The 18,128-nt window shown below is 36.8% G+C and overlaps 3 protein-coding genes across 7 annotated transcripts in view; 1 reads left to right on the top strand and 2 right to left on the bottom strand.

Annotated features, from left to right (window-relative positions):
• bmal1b (basic helix-loop-helix ARNT like 1b) overlaps positions 1-1,508 on the top strand; it is a 33,417-nt gene extending 31,909 nt beyond the window's left edge. For all 4 annotated transcript variants that reach the window (XM_082162049.1, XM_082162051.1, XM_082162048.1 and 1 more), the window contains one exon: positions 70-1,508. In XM_082162049.1, the coding sequence (XP_082018175.1) occupies positions 70-230 (161 nt within the window). In that variant the 3' untranslated portion in view covers positions 231-1,508. The remainder of the gene's footprint in view (positions 1-69) is intronic.
• btbd10b (BTB (POZ) domain containing 10b) lies at positions 1,114-13,522 on the bottom strand. 2 transcript variants are annotated; one of them, XM_082162062.1, is made up of 8 exons: positions 13,370-13,522; positions 8,874-9,070; positions 8,507-8,783; positions 7,033-7,135; positions 3,716-3,836; positions 3,351-3,548; positions 2,656-2,766; positions 1,114-2,012 (listed from the first exon to the last, which is right to left on the bottom strand). In XM_082162062.1, exons 2-8 carry the CDS (start codon positions 9,025-9,027, stop codon positions 1,693-1,695), a joined length of 1,284 nt encoding a protein of 427 aa, XP_082018188.1. In that variant the 5' UTR covers positions 9,028-9,070; positions 13,370-13,522; the 3' UTR covers positions 1,114-1,692. The 2 variants fall into 2 exon arrangements, with proteins under 2 accessions (XP_082018188.1, XP_082018187.1); XM_082162061.1 differs by having other exon boundaries at positions 8,477-8,783.
• An 89-nt stretch (positions 13,523-13,611) lies between these two features.
• pth1b (parathyroid hormone 1b) lies at positions 13,612-14,804 on the bottom strand. The gene is made up of 3 exons (XM_082162085.1): positions 14,680-14,804; positions 14,499-14,598; positions 13,612-14,390 (listed from the first exon to the last, which is right to left on the bottom strand). The coding sequence occupies exons 2-3, from the start codon at positions 14,588-14,590 to the stop codon at positions 14,183-14,185; spliced, it is 300 nt and encodes a 99-aa protein (XP_082018211.1). The 5' UTR covers positions 14,591-14,598; positions 14,680-14,804; the 3' UTR covers positions 13,612-14,182.
• Between the last annotated feature and the right edge of the window lie 3,324 nt (positions 14,805-18,128).

An 18,128-nucleotide genomic window follows, 5' to 3' on the forward strand; every position in this document is an offset into this window, starting at 1 on the left:
ACCAGACTTACTTGATCACTGATTTGCCAGTATTACTAGATTTGACACAATACTTCCTCTGATCCGCAGGTGATCATTCACACATCGGTATGGGTGACATCACCGACGAGCCCGGTTCCAGCAGTCCCAGTAGTGATGAGGCTGCGATGGCGATCATCATGAGCCTGCTGGAGGCGGACGCGGGCCTCGGGGGTCCAGTGGACTTCAGCGACTTACCCTGGCCGCTGTGAGACTTCACCCATCATCTGTACCACCTGTCACACTGTATCCTGCAACATCACTCCATCCCGTTCACGTTCTAACCAGCCATGACTTTGACAATCAACACGTCTGGACAGTTTGGTGTTTTTGTCTCAATGCCTCAGGTAGCTCCACCCATAGCAGAATCTCATTGGTCCACAATCCCATTCCACACCTGTATATTCCAATGTGTCAAATCTTGTAACTATTTCACTTGCATTGAGGACAAAGAAATGTCTTCTCGCACGAGGTTGTGATGGGGTTAGATCGCTCATCATCCTACAACACACCATTATCAGTGCAAGGATATGGTTTTAATGGACAGAATGGAGCACATGTCAGTTCTACAAACAAAAACAATGATTTCTATATGCAGAATTTCAGTTATTTTTTGTTTCTGCATATTTACTTATATAAAAAAAAAATTTGTGTAACATAGATGTATGTATTCTAACATGTATGATTTTATTTTATCTGGATGTATATGATTTAAATGAACAAAAAGGGCAGTGACATTTTTTTTAAATAAAAAGTATTTCTTTCTCTTTATATTCTTTTTATGGAAAACTATTTGGAGTGCAGTCTTCATTTCATGTGAGAGTACACCATTCAGATGAAGAAAAAAATAAATTTGCATCAAATATTTATTTTTGTTGTAAAATGTTGAATTAGAAATTGTGTTCTCTCTGTGTTTACAGTAAAACTCGTTTTTATCTGAATTCTAAGCATTCCCAAACCTGACTGTGAAGTTTTGTGCAAAAGAGTACAGGTAATAAAATGGCTCTAGCCAAATTATATTGCAGAGGATTTGAGAAACAAAATGCTCTGCATCTATACTGTCTTTGACATCAGCCAAACATCAAACATAGCACATTACATTATATATCTTTATTAATACAATGATTTTCAAGCGCTTGAACAGACAGATCTTGAGCAGATAAATTAATGTCCAGCTAAAAAAAAAAACACTGCATTCATTCACCAGGCAAATGGCCCTCCTGAGGAGACCGAGGGGAGAGCTCTCCAGAAGAAAAAGTGGCACCAAACCCAAATGCATCAAGTGAAAGGAACTTCATTATATTAATAATAATTAAATTCATTTGCGCTAATAATATAAGTCAAATGTAAAAGAACGATAGTAACAATAATTAGAATCATATAATAGGCCCAATTACAAAATAAGTGAGGTCGCTAACTTCATTTCAAACAAACAAAAATAAATTTCCTTTGGTCAAGTAAAAAAAAAAAGAAAAAAAAAAAAGAGAGAACAGCGAAGACGAAACGGGAGAGCACTGACCATGCCAGCATCCCAAGTCCATGGAGTATTTTTTTTTCTTTTTAAATACAGTAACTAGACAGTTGAGGCTCTAAGGCTGTGGAGGAGGTGCAGAAGGCAATCTGGTTATAGTGTCTCTGGTTCATGCTGAGCATGCGGTGAAGGGGCGTCCGCTCTCAGACGGCAGGCGACGGGGCGTCGGGGTCGGGCTCGTTGCTGTAGTGGTGACCGGGGGGAGGGTGGTTGGGAAGAATGTCCAGTTCATCCACCTGTGGTCCGGGGTGCATCACCACAAGCTGGTCCTGGGGAATGTCTGCCGCTGCCGCTGCCAGGTTCGTGATGGACTTGCTCTTCACGCACTGGAAGTCCACGTGTCGACTCTTGCCTTCCTCCTTCTCCCAGGACATGCGGATGAAGGGTCTTTGGACGTAGTTGTAGATGACTTCAGGTCGACCACCGGGACGCTTCTTCACCTTCTCTTTGTATGTTGGATAACCTACAGATGCAGATTTGATGTTCAAAAGTTGTGTCTTCTGATATGTAAACATAACCATCATGGACAAGTTCACCAAAAACCAAAAAATCTGTCATCATACTGTCCCTCACGCAGAACCTTGGCCTTCACTGTAACGTGCAAATCAAATATGGCCCCTTTTGACTAGAAGTGGACACGGATGTACCAGCTAATATTTGGCCATTATGTCTTGACCTAATTTTACTGAGTCCGCTTTATCACTGGATAGTAAATCATTTGTTTTAAAATTTGTAGTAGGTTGAGTAAATGTTAATAAATAAGTTCAGCTCATTTTTGTGCATATCATTGGCTATAATTGAATTGTAGTATGCATGTATTAATATAATAATGTGATTATATCGGCCACCAGCCGGTCTGCTTTGTAGATATCAATATCATGACAATGTCAGATTGGAAGACAATGAACATCATTGGTTCTCAGCTTTAATTGTTCAACTTGACACTTGTTGCCATATTTAATCCTCTGCTACTGCAGAGAACATTCATTTTAGGGTGAACTTTCCGGTTAAATTATTAAAATAAGATTGCATATTTGACTAAATAGGTATAATATTGTTAAAATAAATAAATAAATAAAAATAGTATGTGGAAATAGGATTCTTACCTTCAATGCCCAGCCTAATTTTCTTAAGTCCTCGATCTTTTAAAACTGATTTGGCTACATCACGGTTTTCAATGTACTTGAAGAAACGATACAGCTTTGTACTGTATATAACTGTAAAAGGGAAAAAATAAGTTTATTTGTTGTTGTCACAGATAAAAACACCAGTGATGCACCAAAACGAAAATATCATTTTTACTTAACCTGTTAATGATGTCTTCATTATTTAATGTAGCCTATGTTTGAATTTTTTTTTTTTTTTACAGCCTTAGTTTAAATGTTAACAGTTTAACCATGACCTGGACCATGCCATCTGAAGTTTTCTTCTAGAATGAGCATTTTTATCAAGCTCGTATATTTAAATTCAGTAATTTCACTTAAATGGCAATGAAAATTACTTATTAATTGTCATTTAAGTGAAATTACTGAACATAAATATACGAGCTTGATAAAAATGATAATTCTGGAAGAAAATTTCAGATGGCACTTAGAGGCTTTTGCATCTGATCTCTTCATATATATATATATAAAAAGGTTATATAAAAAAACTGCCTTGAACGGAATTTTATTTCAGCTAAATGAAAGTTTTAATTTTGGTTTCAGTAAAAAAAATAAAAATTGTATAATAATTTGGGTGCATCACTAAAAAACACTCATGAAATGTTTTTAAGATAATCCAGAAAGGTGTGTGTGATTACTTTGTGAATACTCCTCCCCCATCTGAGGCGGGTACTCCTCGTCCCAGTCCACCACATCATCGTCTGTGAGCACTACGATGTGACACTCCCTCTCTCCGCTCTGAGCGCTTGCCACCATCAGAGGGAGCACCATCTCCTCCAAATAGAACTCAAACTGCCTCCGAGCGCCGTCATTGGACAGCTCGTGCATCAGGGCACCTGACGAGACAAACTGGGTCAATAAACAACCACCTGTTCAAAGCAGGGAAATCTGCCAGCTATGAGGCAGAGAACACGGGTGAAATATCACAGCTGTCAGATCCCAGTACTGGCATGGACATTGACATTATCAGGATGGGCTTTGAAGAAGCAGAGGAATTACTCACTCAGGTCTCGACACTTGATAGTACTGTAGTCAAAAGAGATGCACAGATAGTCGCACGCTTCCCTTAGCTCGGGAATGGAGATTCCATCGGGACAGCGGATTATCCCAGATTTATAGTAATCCTGCCAGTTAGAGAAAGAACAGAAAACACAAAAGATGCCATTACAGAAGCTGCTCTTCATTTTGTTTTGGAGTCTCCTACAACAGGTTTGCATGCATCCAAAGTCAAAAAACACTTTCATTTTCTCATGATATACATTGCAGCTTCACCTCTTTTCTCACAGTGTCTGAAACGATCAAGGATTCATTCAGTCTAGCTAAACTCCTCTCGGAGATCCTGCTCTGCTCTGATTGGTCAGATGGCCCAGTCTATTGTGATTGGTCTACCAAAACGAAACAAAACGACCATTACCATATCTAAATTTCAACTCGAGCCCCGAGTCCTCTTTCTTTTGAGGTGGATTTGCTTTCGCAGCCTAGAAAACAGCGTCTTCTCGACACGTCGACATCATGAACGGTGTTTGAGGGCGAGTCAAAGTAGACGTTGTTAAGTAGCCAATGAAGGCCATAGGTGGGCATTATGCAAACATGTTACAAACCTACCAGTATGTATGTTTGTAATAGGAAGTAAGACTGGAATTACTGACAAGTCATTTCGGCAGGTCAGAATAAGACGTGAAAGAACTAAATTCACGATTGCCCGCTTACGCTGTGTTTTTTTTTTACTGCTCATTGAGCTTAACACTTTTAAAAGATCAAGGACGTACCAAATTCGTTCAAGTTACATTGCGCTTTTAACTTATGACGCTCTTTATATTCTCATTCATGCGTTTCATCACTCTGAAGTGTCAATAGTGTTGTGATGCGTGTATAAAAATATCCAATTTTCATATTTTACATTATAATGCTGTCAATTCTCTTGCAGCATTTTAAATGGTTCATTTTAGCTTATAGTACTTTATTTGTTATTTATTTAGACGAAAAATATAGAACTTTAATATCATCTATTTACTGGTTACCATCCATTACATTAAACAAATTTTCAGCAGAAAACCAGTCAGAAGTGTAATATCAGACACATCTGCAGTAGACCACGTGCCCATGACACGTTAGAGCCGAAGAGCTCGCAAAGGTGATGCGGGTTCAAAACCAGACGCTGTCCAAATCCCATTCCTTATCCTCTCTAGTGATTATTATACCGCGGTTCAGATTGGTCCTGCAAATTGAAGGCTTCTCTGTTAAAGCTCTCATGCTCAACACATCCTCTCTCTGGATTGCTAGTCAAGTGACATTGTTTGAATGCACTCATCTGAGTTTATTGATTGTCTACAGTGGTACAGCAGCACAATAAACACTGCCCTGAGACACATAACAGACACTGTGGCCAAAGATCATTACAGCAAAGCTGATGACAGGCTTATGCTGCACTTAACAGCATTATTTAAAAGCCATTGCTGGAAGCTCATTATGAGATGTTCCCAGAGACGAAGCAGCCCACGGCGCAAGCCTGTGACCAAACCACAGACCTGTCTTAAATATTCACTTACGAATACAAATCACTTCGTCTTCCAATTAACAAGTTTTGTTCTGCCATCTAAACACAATTAGGGATTTCCTTGGGCCTGTTTACACCTGGTTTCTTCATGCGTGCGTTTTCTCTGATGGGATAGCTATCCGATCGTGAAAAGACCAGGTGTAAATGCTTTCGAGAAGGATTTAAATCCGATCAAGGACACTTCAGGAAGTGGTTTGAGATGCATTCCAAACGAAACTAGGCAAGTGTAAATGCATCTGGTTGTTGAAACCATGTATGTAAATTTCACTCCTCCCAAAATGTAAATAAAAATAAACGTATGAGAGCATGTTATAGCCGGATATAACAGCGCCACTGCAACACGTGCCGCAGATGAGTAGCTGAGTATCTTCAGCAAGCCGATGTGCAAACTGTCGCAAATCATCTTCATTAAAAGTAGTGAGACTAAATGATCTTACCAGTGCTGATGCTGCTCTCTCTCCTATTGTGGTCTTTGATCTTGAAATTAGCTGATGATAAATAAAACGAAGCTCATATCTGTTGCTTTCATTGACGTGGGAAAGGAAGATCGGATTCACATCCGTTTTGTGGAGACAACCGTTTTAATGCATAAAGTGACGAGGTTTAATAAAGCCACGTGATGAAAGTAGTCATATTAGAACTTATGAATAAAATATTTATATTTGAAACCAGAGCCTAGAATTTGTGAGTGACTGTAGCTTGTTAAGTGGGTCACACATCAGACACAAAGCATCACGCCATACGACGTCACAGGTAGGGAAACGCACAGGTATCGTAAATAAAATGAACATTGCTGTCAATCAATTTAAAAACACACATTTTTCTGTAAGTAATCACGATTAAATGCACCAAACATTAAAATTTGAATCATAATTATAGTTTTATATTGTATAATTTCACACTGAAATGTAGAAACAGCATGAAGACAGTATTTTTTAATAGTTGCTAAATGGCATCTCTTTACTAAGTACTGATACTAATACTGATGTAAATAAATCTTTCTCAATCTCTTGAGATGAAATTATAACCATTCAACATTACAGTATGATTGAGAGCCATCATTTTTAATATTTAATAAAAAATTATAACAACTTATTTTAAGTGAACACATAAATCCATCATATTAAATGTCACATTTAGCTGTGCCTTTAAAATATAGCAGGGCTCAACATCAAGGCTTTTTTCTACTTCTACTCTGCCAAAATATACAGATCGAATATTATAGCTACAAAAGTGATCCAGTCAAGAGCAGTGAGTGATTTTCTCTTTGTCTTGTTTGATTTATTGAGCAGATTTATTAGGTTGCCGTCACTAAGATGATGCGGACCTGACACGCATCCGATGTTCTCAACTCTTTACAGTTATTCATTTAAAACAATTTTGCATTTCTGTCCGTTCAAGCGTGAAAGAACTCAAAACCCACTTTACAGACATCACGCCAGTATATATTCCAGTTCTCTTTTGTGTCTTATCACGCTTGAATGGTTTAAAAGCGCTTGAATGAATGACATCGCGATCATATAATGTAACGCTAGCCAAAGGATGCCAGTAAAAAAACGGATTCTGCGTTAAATATTTTTAAGACATTAAAATGACAAAAAAAGTATTGCAAAATGAGCGCATTAATTTTGACAGCCCTAAAAATGAATCATTCTGTACATGCAAGCCACATGCTGTCTGCCTGCAGCACCCAGGGTGTGACCCGCTTTACTGTGTGCAGAGAGACAGTAGGAAGACAAGATATATAGTGACAAAAAACCCACCAGAATTGCCCTAAACACAGTGGAGCTGATGCCCTCTGCCACCTCATACTCTCCTTTTTCGTTGGGCCGGGTGAAATTGTGTTCCCGTCCAGATCCAAACATTCTACAAGAAAAACCAAACAAAAAAAACAGACGTGTTTTAGAAACGAGAATGGAAAAAAATAGACAGATTACACATTATGTTAAGGCTGAGACAAGTTAAAGGGTTTGGTCATCTCATCGCCCTCATTTTTTTCTTTTTCTTTTTGTGTGTGTAGCACAAATAGAGATATTAAAAGTAAGTCCCATTTGCTTTCCTTCTATGGAGGACAAAACAGTCCAAAAACCAAAATAGTCCCTGAATAAGAAAATAGTCCCTGCTGAGACCTGCTATTAAGATAGGACTGGACTGATCTTACATCTAGTAGTAACTGTGGTTCCTGTGGGTTCTCAAAGAGTCTTAAAACGTCTTCAATTTAGTTTCAATCAAATTTAAGGCCACAAGTCTTAAACAGTGTCACAAAAATCTTCATTGTCATTATAAGAGGTCTTAAATTCTGGGGAAGGAAAAACAGGAATCACAATATATCCTATTGTAATTATTAAACTGTAAAAGGCAACAACTGAATTACATAAATGTGTAATCTTCAAACATGATCATATCAGCAAAATCCAATATCGTACAACCTCTAATTTGTATGCGTTGTTATGTTAGTACATTAACCAATTTCAATATATATATGTATAGTTCAGTTCATAAGTTTACATTCCCTTTGCACAATATGAAAGATGTTAATAAGCTTGACAAAATAGGAGGGATCATAGAAATATTAATATTCTCTTAGAAAAATCAAAGAATCTGAATCTGTAGAACGATGGGCAGTTTAAATGCTCAGGACAAACAAGAGACTCTTGAACAACTATCACAAACATAAAACAGTCGTTGACCATCCAGTTGATCATCAACACACAGAATAAAAGTTGATTTGTCGAGTGTAAACATCTGTCATGTGAAACAGCTTAACTCAGGACAGTACTGTTACATTTTTATGATCCCTCGTTTTGTTCATTATGAACATCTTGTATATTCTGCATGGGTTATGTAAACGTATGAGCTGAACTGAATAAAACATGTCTTTTTGTAGGTTGTGCAGTTAAATGTGTGGATGTTTAAATAGTAGAAGAATCTGAGATACATGATTTATTTTAAGATTGTATTGGTTTGTTCTGTAGGGACATGCTGTATTAATATTATTTGTGCAGGTCTTAAAAAAAAGTTTGATATTAAAAATGTGTCTATATGCATGCAGTTTTTTTTTGTTTTTTTTGGGACACTTTAAGTCAGATTAGCATTTCCACTGCAAAATGCAATGTGGTCACAAATATTTTCAACATTTTCATACACGTTTTAAACGACATAAAGGTGTTAAGTAGAAACAATCAAAATTATGAGGTGATCTTTAACCCTTTATCAGATGAGCGGTCTGCTCCTAACCTGCCCAGCATGGTGTTGGGCTGCGCTGTGAAAATCGAGGGGTCCACCACGAAGCGAGTGTTGTCCACAATGAGCGTGACCTTCTCTGATGTGCGGACGCTGCGGGCTCCATCTTTGACGTTCTCATAGATGAAGACCATTTCACCCATGCTCTTGTAGGTGCCCTCTGAACTGGACAAGCTACTGTTACGGCTGCTGGCCACCCCACTGCTGCTGCTGCTGGGAGAGATCCTCTGAGGCCTGGGGCTGCTGGGTCGGGATGAGCCGCCCTCGCGATCTGCCCACGTGACACACAACATGATGACAAACCACGGGACTTATATGAACAGCCAAATCGGCAGCTAAACGACAAAGAGAGTTTTCTCACCGCTGTTGTGTTGCCGTGTGGGTGAGGTCACGTTGCGAATACAGGGTGTGAGCTGGCCTTCTGCACGCTCGTGCGAAGAGTCCCGAGAGCGGTCACTGGAACGCCTTCGATCTCTGGATCGGTCACAGCCTCCGCTGGCACCATGCATGTTCATTTTCACCTGGACAGTCTCGAGTCCAGACTAACACATCTGGCCACTGCAGGAAGCGGAAAAAGAGAGAAACACCTCTGAATACAAGACCCATTATCAGAATCCAGAGAGAGAGGAACAGACTCCCAGTGTAATTTAAGGTGGAATGGGTCCCACGTCCCCTTAGAGAGCTAATGTCACGATTGTTCACATCTCTGCAGAGCAAAGCGGAGTCCAGTTATTATTACAGTTAACTAAAACCAGAAAGAAACATTTTCTTTAATTGAAATAAAATAAATGTTACTAAAACTAAATAACATCAAATAAAACATTTCACATTTTTATTTACTTTTAACTTGATACACTAAAACTGACATTGAAATAAAAAATAAAAAAACGCACAAAGGTTTAGTAAACAAATTATATTATAGATAGATAGATAGATAGATAGATAGATAGATAGATAGATAGATAGATAGATAGATAGATAGATAGATAGATAGATAGATAGATAGATAGATAGATAGATAGATAGATAGATAGATAGAGTATTTTTGACACCACATTTACATGACACTTGTTCATGTCAGATGCTCAGGCTGGAATGTAGCATATTAACAGTAAGTACTAATATCCAAATAACCAACAGAATGAATAGGGCAGCAGATGAGACCGATCGCACAGGGTGTGTGTTCGAACAGCTTCTGTTCCAGTTGATCAGGAAGTGCCTGGGGTAAATTCAGCTGGATGTCATGAGTGTAATACGCAGGAGAAACGGGTCATGGTGTTTGTCATACAACTGAACAGACTGGTTGTGTGCATACACACCTGTAGAATATAAGTGAACAAAGCAGCACTGTTGTACGACCATGGTTTTTGGACTTGTCCCATGCTAAAGTAATCATACAGTACCGTGGACCATTCTATTACCATCTGATACACTCTACCATGGTAAAGACATGTTTGAAAGTTAAATTAAGTGTCAAAATATGTAATCCTAAAACGCATTAGATAAATAACCATTAGAGTGCCCCTATTATGTTTTTTTTCCCGAATATTCCCTTTCATGCAGTGTGTAGTTATAGCTGTTTGTGAATGTAAACGTTCTGCAAAGGTGTAAAGTCAAAAGTGCATGATAAATAAAGTTATTGTAAGAAAGAATCGACTCTGAACAGCCTAAACGAGTCCCGTCTCTAATTCAAATCCCACTGTGTTACGGTTCAATGTCACTAGATAAGACATTTGCAGTTTCTTTGGACCAGCTTGCTCCTCAGAATCACAACCTGTAAGAATGAATAATTGTTGATGTATATATTTTCTGCTGGGTGCTCAAAATACGCAGTTTTGTGTTTTATATTGGGTAGGTCTCCGGCTAACTCATGTTATTATTGTCTCACAGAAACACTTCTGCTAATCAGTTGTGGGCCACTATTACCTAAAACTGTGTCTATTAATGCAGATTGTCTGTCATTCTTCATACTATGAGTAAAGATTAAGCATGGAGCCAAGATTTGTTTTGCAAAATTGAATGTTACATCAGTCATTCACGTTAGTGCTCGGCTAACATATGCACTGTTATTGATACGGTTCCTGCATGTGCACTGCAATAACTTAGAAATATAGGCTAAGCTACACATCGGATTGTTGATGAACATACACTTGTTAAAGGAACACGCCGACTTTTTGGGACTTTAGCTTATTCACCGTATCCCCCAGAGTTAGATAAGTCCATACATACCCTTCTCATCTCCGCGCGTGCCGTAACTCTGTCTGACGCACCCACCGCTAGCCTAGCTTAGCACAAAGACTGGAGGTAAACGGCTCCAGCTAGCATACTGCTCCCAATAAGTGACAAAATAACGCCAACATTTTCCCATTTACATGATGTGATTTGTATAGAGACAGTGTGTACAAATAACATTGGTCACATGAGACACAGCCATCTTCTAACCGCATACATACTGGGAACTATATTCTCAGAAGGCGAAGCACTGCTACTTGGGCGGACTTATCTAACTCTGGGGGATACTGTGAATAAGCTAAAGTCCCAAAAAGTCGGCGTGTTCCTGTAATGCTAACGGTGAGGAATTACAGTAACATCTCATAGTGTGGCTCAAACGGAGTAGCGTATCAGTGAGAAACGATGACAATCAGGTGAGTAAACCTGTTGTAGGAGACTCCAAAACTAAATTATGAGCTTTTAAAATAACATAATAGGGGCACTTTAAGACGGGATATGAATCAGGCATTTGTCTGCAGAACCACTCCCTCTGTGCACAGCACTTCTGGGGGGTTTTAATGTTCAGGAAATTCCAAAGATAGTTGTCCATTTAAACCAGTCCCTTAAAATAAAACAAATTCAGAGAGAGAGAGAGAATAAAACAAATTCAGAGAGAGAGAGAGAGAGAGAGAGAGAGAGAGAGAGAGAGAGAGAGAGAGAGAGAGAGAGAGAGAACCCCCCTTTCTTCCTGAGCCGTGCATTGACCAATTAACATAGCTGAGGACTTCTGATAAACCCGTGGCCAGTTTGTCATTCTTACATTGTGCCAAGTAAGTACCATAAGCTAAACATTCAATTCTAGATAAAGAGTCAGTGCAGTAAATATAAATATTGTTAATGCACAAAATTATGAGTCAAAAAGCCTGCAAAGTCTCAGTTAAAGCCAAAACCACAAGGTTAAGTGACTGACACAAGTAGATAAACTAGTTGATTTAGTAAACACTTACAAGGAAGAGAACTGCTTCATTTATCATCCAGTGCAGTGTGTGAGTAATCTGCACACACTTCACTGAACTCATGTGATTCTGGTCGTGTCCTCAAGTCCCCACAATGTAAGATAATGTCAATAATTAACGACCAATTAACTGCTTTATCACATCAATCTCTTTTACGTTACATTCCTTTGCTATCAGAAATGTTCGGCCATGCAAATAAAGTCTTTGGACACTTAAGGCCATAATTTAAACATTTCTATGTCACGGCTTTAGATATAACATGTTTAAGCATTTATATATTTAGGCTACATTACTGTCATTTTTAACTATTCAGGATGTTATGTTACAACTGTGACGTGGTTTTATTTTTTAACTTTTTCATAATTGAATATATAGCCATTCTCTTCATTTGTCATTATAAATACACAATTTAGTGAAAAGGGAATTGGAAATGATTATATTCTTAATTGTGGAAGGTTAGTAATTTAAACAGGGAAAATATATAAAATTGCTACAGGTATCACCAGTTATTTGGTCAAACTTATTCAATTAACTTGCTTTACCATTATATATATATATATATATATATATATATATATATACACACACACACACACACTGATACAAAAGGGAATATATGTTATGTTTTAAAGGTATTTTTTTATTTTTAATATTTATTTTTCTACATTAAAGTTTTAGAAACAACACCAACGTGTTTTCTTTTTTTCTACACATAATAAAATGACTACAGTGTTAATAAGAATCATTGCTTTTTATTGGTAATACTTTTCCAATAAGGTTTCATTAGTTAACAACATTAGTTAACATGAACAAATAAAGAACTGCACTTCTCTGTTAATGTTAATTTCAACATTTACTCATAAACTATTTATTTTTTTAAATTGTAGGCTATTTGTTAACATTGTTTATTGCACTGTGAACGAACATACAATCTTATTAACTAATGTTAACAAAGATTTAAAAATACAGTAATAAATGTATTGCTAATGGATAGTTCATGATACATCAATGTTAACAAATGAAACCTTATTGTTAAGTGTTAGCTTTGTGTGTGTGTGTGTGTGTGTGTGTGTGTGTGTGTGTGTGTGTGTGTGTGTGTGTGTGTGTGTGTGTGTGTGTGTGTGTGTGTGTGTGTGTGTGTGTGTGTGTAAGTAATTCAGAATCCAGAGAATTAGCCCAAGCGTCAATATATTGTTTAGGGCCACTGAAGTATCATGTTTCATAATGTTACTTAAAATGGTTTTTAAGAACTCTTCTGATTTGATAAACAAAAGCGATAGAAATGACATCCAACCAACTAATCAATGACAGATCGACTAACTTAATCAATGACTGATGGTGAGTCATCCTGCCAGAGAATCGATGCATGACAAGAAAAAACTAAAAGAACAAGAACAAAAGCCAAAAAAAAAAAAAATTTAAAAAACGCTATCTGACACGCTTCACTCATTAATTAAACAGGGATGTACACATAAATGTGTGATTATATGTCTGGTTTGTTGTAAAGCAGCGAGATCATTTTTACACACAAAACCTCAGCGGACGATACAGAACCATTAACGTTAGCTAGCCACCGAAGCTAACCAACAAAACAACAGCCGTTTAGATTCAAAATTATACACATTCTTACCTTTTTACAGTATCGTGAGCATAGTTTGTGAAATAATTTAATACTGGTGTTCTCCCGTAAGGTAAAATGAAAAGAAGAACCATTAAAATTTGAAGAGGACCATCAGCTTTTCCTGAAAATGCGAATTTGATCTCCACCAACTGCTGACAGGAAACGCGACTTCACTAAAGTATCGCGAGAACTGTGTGACGTGGTCAATATTTTTTTTTTTTTTACGTTTTTTTTTTTATTGATCAGATGAAAAGTTGCTAACAGAAAGAAAGAAAGAAAGAAAGAAAGAAAGAAAGAAAGAAAGAAAGAAAGAAAGAAAGAAAGAAAGAAAGAAAGAAAGAAAGAAAGAAAGAAAGAAAGAGCAACACAAATTGTCTTAGTTTGTTGTTGTGTATAATATAGTGTACAGATAAACATATCCAGTTGGTCCACATTTTAGTGCAATTGCTGGATGTCTAAAAAAAAGTACAAATCTTTCTTTAAAAAAACAAACAAACAAACATTTAAATAGTGACACAGTAACGAAACCAGTGACTGAAAGCATAGGCCTACTACAAGGTTAAGACATTGTCCTTTGTATGTCCTACACAGGGTCTGAACATTATGCTTTAATATCTAAATAACAACAGATATTTACAAATAAATAAAAGTACCCGTTGAAAATAAATAAATAAATAAATAAAGACATGAGTAAAGCAGTGCACTTTCTTTCTCCAAGTACAGCAGAATATTTTAATTGACACTTACTGTGTCCTCCTCCTGCACTGATGTTACTGAGAAAACACTTTTCATTATTTAGAGTTCATTAGCTTTTCAAAAACATCAGTTCCAGATCCAGGTCGCACCTTCCTCCTTTCTTAAACGTCTGATAGGTGGGCCGTTGTTTTTCCCCTTTTGCTCCTTTTGGGAGTCATTTAATGAGGGAATGAGGATATTGTTGAGCTTCAGCTGAAGCCAGTCCTGCCTTTCTAACATCTCCTTGTGCTCCCGAACGTTGTGCATGAGCTGAACTTCACTGATTGACCTCTTGCTGTTGCAGATGGAGATATGGAGACATAGTCAGATTTGAATTGAGATCACAAAACAACAAACAACACCAACATCTCAGACCAATATGTTGCATCCTATTCTCTCTTACCTGAGTGGTGCTCCCTCCAGATACAACAAACTGCAAAGTCCCCACAGCACAATGATAAGCACGGGTTTCTCCAAAGAACGTATGGGTAACATAGTGATACCTGTAGGGTAAGTTATAGTAAAGAGACTTTTCATTTCTTCTATAATGTCTATGATAGTGAGGCAATGGCCTCTAAACTTACCAAGTCTTGTTGTCTTTTATTTGACTGCTTTTGTATTTGGTAGCTGCTGTACTGAGAGGGTCCATGTGTTGTTCGGTGTCGTATTTGTGTGTTGGGACTACCCTTCCTCTTTTTATATGCACAAGCCCCCTCCCGTTGGTCATTGATGAGCTATCTGCATTATTGATGGTGATGTCATCCATGCTTTGATGGAGACTGGCATGCACATGACGACACATGACTACCAACGCCCCCCCCCCACTAATTCTGTTTTCAACACCTTGGTCGAGACCGCTGTGATCACAGTGCTGTAGAACTAGTGCCATGTACGGCTATGGCGGTCAGGCAGGGTGCCACCTTCGACAAAGTAAATACATGGTTCATTATATGATGTTCAGAGACTCAAAACACAGTTTCACACACTCTTAAAATTAATCAGCAATTCTTCTTCTTAATTATTAGACCCAATATAGATCTTAAATGTTTATTTGTATATATTTTATTTAATTGTATTTTTCTGTGGAATATGCATAGAGAAAAATAAAAACATTCAATATGAATAAAGATTTTTTTATTCTAACTGGCCACTGCAAACTTTTCTTCAGTTCATTGAATCTGATGCATTAGTGGAACTGTTGTGAAACGACAAACGCAACCTGTCTTCTGAAAAACTTATAACCACTTTATGGCAAGGATGATATTTTTGATTATATATAGCCAACATTTTTTTTTCCCAGCTAATTTTTTTTTCCCAGCTACTCATTTATCATATGAAAATGATTCCCTAACTTAATTAGGAAAACACAGAGTAAATTCTATAACTCATTTCTCGTGTTTTTTATTTATTTATTTTTATAACACAACACCATTTTATGATCATATGATTTATTGATTTATTGTTGTATGCCATTCCGGGATTCGGTCTTCGTTTATCAGGTCAGACTGAGGAAATAAGACAAAAGTTTGGTGCCAAACATCATGGTGCAAGCAAGGTCCACCTGAAGTTTAAGTGATCTATGGGAGGTGTATAACCTTGTCATACTCTCATGGGACACATTAGGTAACCATGAGAGAAGTTTTCTAAATGTGGAATAGGAATGGCTATGTCATGACACATGCAGTAAGTCCTAGAAAGGAACCAAACTGAAAGAACCAAAACAAATGTCTATTATATCATTGAAAACTCAAGGGATGTTTGCTATTATATAGCCAACACTTTTTTTTATTTTTATAGATTGAATCATCATTTAAATAATTCCCCAGTAACCGTGTCAGCGCTACTCATAATCGGAATTTAAATTCAGAATTAAGATCTTAGTAATTATACTTTATAGTAAATATTAATTTGTTTAGCATCAGAAAGTGGTTCACAATACATAATAATGATAGGTAAAAAAAATAAAAATTAATATAGAAAACAATTCTATAGTTTCTATAAAAATTCTATAATAACACAATCCAAATTACATTGAAAAAAATCTTTACTTCTTAAATATTGGTATAAATGCAAGGCTATACAATTTTTAATGAGACGTAAAAATTTAAATAGAGATATCACAGAGGCTGTTCAACATAGTCAACATTTGAAGTGGATCAAAAAAGTTCATCAAAGTTGTCCTATACAACAAAAACGGGTATTGTTCAAAATTCATGTATAACTTTGATGAAAGGTTTTGATCCACTTCAAATGTTGACTACTGTATGTAAATCTTCCTGACTTATACTTGCTGGTATAAATCTATAAGTTTAACTGTAACCTTGAAACTCAGAGCATGTCTAACCTATTTTTTCTGTATTTAGCTAAAGAAAGTATACATTTTCATGCATTTCATGGAAGTATACACATAAACAATATTGGTCCCAGCACGGAGCCTTGGGGAACATCACAAGTGATTGATGAAGCAGTTCACAGCACATGTATCTATTCGATTGATACCACTGTCTCCTATTTTGCATCAAATGTTTAATATTTAATAATTAAAAGAATATTCAATAATTATTAATGAGAGCTTAATAATTACAAAATTACAGATTTGGGTTAAGTCAAGACGTTACCCTCAAAACCACATGTTTGTTGAAGCCTGCCATTGCTTAGATAAGGTCTAGGATCTCTTTTAAAGGTTGTGATGAGTGTCATGAAGTATTGTAGTTATTACAGTGTCAGATGAGTTGAGGACGTTGAGCACAATATATCACACACATTGTCTCTTGTATTTTTTTATTATTTTTTTTCATTGCGCCAACCAACAAAGAACAGAAAACATATGTGAGCTGTGTTGCTCTGCAAAAACAAATGTCAATTTTACATTACGGAATAAACCTTTTTTTTTTTATTTAGCAGCACATATATTGGCATATCATAATCATTCCTTTCTAACATATTTTTCTGCTTTCTTAATGCTTTATGGATATTAAACAATTGGTAATTTTGGACATAATTAAAATAAGAAAATGACTTACTTGTTGCATCCCAATATGCTCCAATTAAAGTGGCAACAGGCACAGACAACTTACCTCATGTCATACATTAATAACTTATGTGTTTATGTACCTGAGAGAGGATTGGTATGTAGTACAGACTTAACTCAGCGCTGCACATGTTGAGTCAACCCAAGCAAGCTGTTCTCATTACCTCATGTGGTTACAATGTTTGTCATCTCACTAATGGCATGTAGCAGCAGTAGTGTGCGGGGAACCGCTTAGGATTAAGGTGAAGAATTGCTTACAAACCATTAACAGGGGTCACCCCCATGTAACAATGACAGACATGCAGCATGAAAACCACGCAGGTCTTATTTAAAATGGGCTATAGACATAAAGACGTTTAACCTTTGGCTGAAGCCAGGCCTTAGTTGGGCCTAACAATAATTGGTGAGTTATTTTTAGCTGGGCATGTGTGAGAAATTGAAATTATGAATATGCAACCCCATATGCATTTCAGCTATTCTTTGTTAGACATAAATAATGAATGGCTGGAGATTAAATATATGAGTCTGTAAACGTCTTACAGCTGAAAGTGATTTTATAACCTTGTGCTGCTCTAGTTCACTAAAAATCCTGGGCCCTGCATTTGTGTCATGGATTATCACATTTTTAGAGATCGGAGGATGTTGGGATATTTTATATTTTATGAACTTCCCATGATCATTTTGCGATTATCTTGTTTATTTTTGTTTGTGAGCTGTTTGCTATGGAAGCTTGTTTCCATCACATAATAAAACATTTTAAAAGATAATTGCGACTTTTTATCTCACAATTGCGAGTTTAGGCCTACATCTCGCAATTCTGACTTTATTTCTCAGAATTGCAAGATATAAAGTCAGAATTGCGTGATAAAAAGTCGCAATTGCCAGAATTGCGAGATATATAGCATAAACTCACAATTGCGAGAAATAAACTTGCAGTTTTGACTTTTTTTCTCAAAATTGCATGTTATATCTCACAATTCTAACTTTATAAAATGCAATTGC

The sequence above is a fragment of the Leuciscus leuciscus genome (genome assembly GCF_965113295.1).
Source record: "Leuciscus leuciscus genome assembly, chromosome: 2".
Classification (NCBI taxonomy): Eukaryota; Metazoa; Chordata; class Actinopteri; order Cypriniformes; family Leuciscidae; genus Leuciscus; species Leuciscus leuciscus.

Excerpts from the sequence above, each read along its gene's own strand:
- pth1b (XM_082162085.1), bottom strand. The coding sequence starts at position 14,590 with ATGTTACCCATACGTTCTTTGGAGAAACCCGTGCTTATCATTGTGCTG. Across the intron at positions 14,391-14,498 it reads CTGGAGGGAGCACCACTCAG|CAAGAGGTCAATCAGTGAAG; the intron begins GTAAGAGAGAAT and ends CATCTGCAACAG.
- btbd10b (XM_082162061.1), bottom strand. The coding sequence starts at position 9,027 with ATGAACATGCATGGTGCCAGCGGAGGCTGTGACCGATCCAGAGATCGA. Across the intron at positions 3,837-7,032 it reads CTGTGTTTAGGGCAATTCTG|GATTACTATAAATCTGGGAT; the intron begins GTGGGTTTTTTG and ends TCTAACTGGCAG. Across the intron at positions 3,549-3,715 it reads TATCAAGTGTCGAGACCTGA|GTGCCCTGATGCACGAGCTG; the intron begins GTGAGTAATTCC and ends TTGTCTCGTCAG.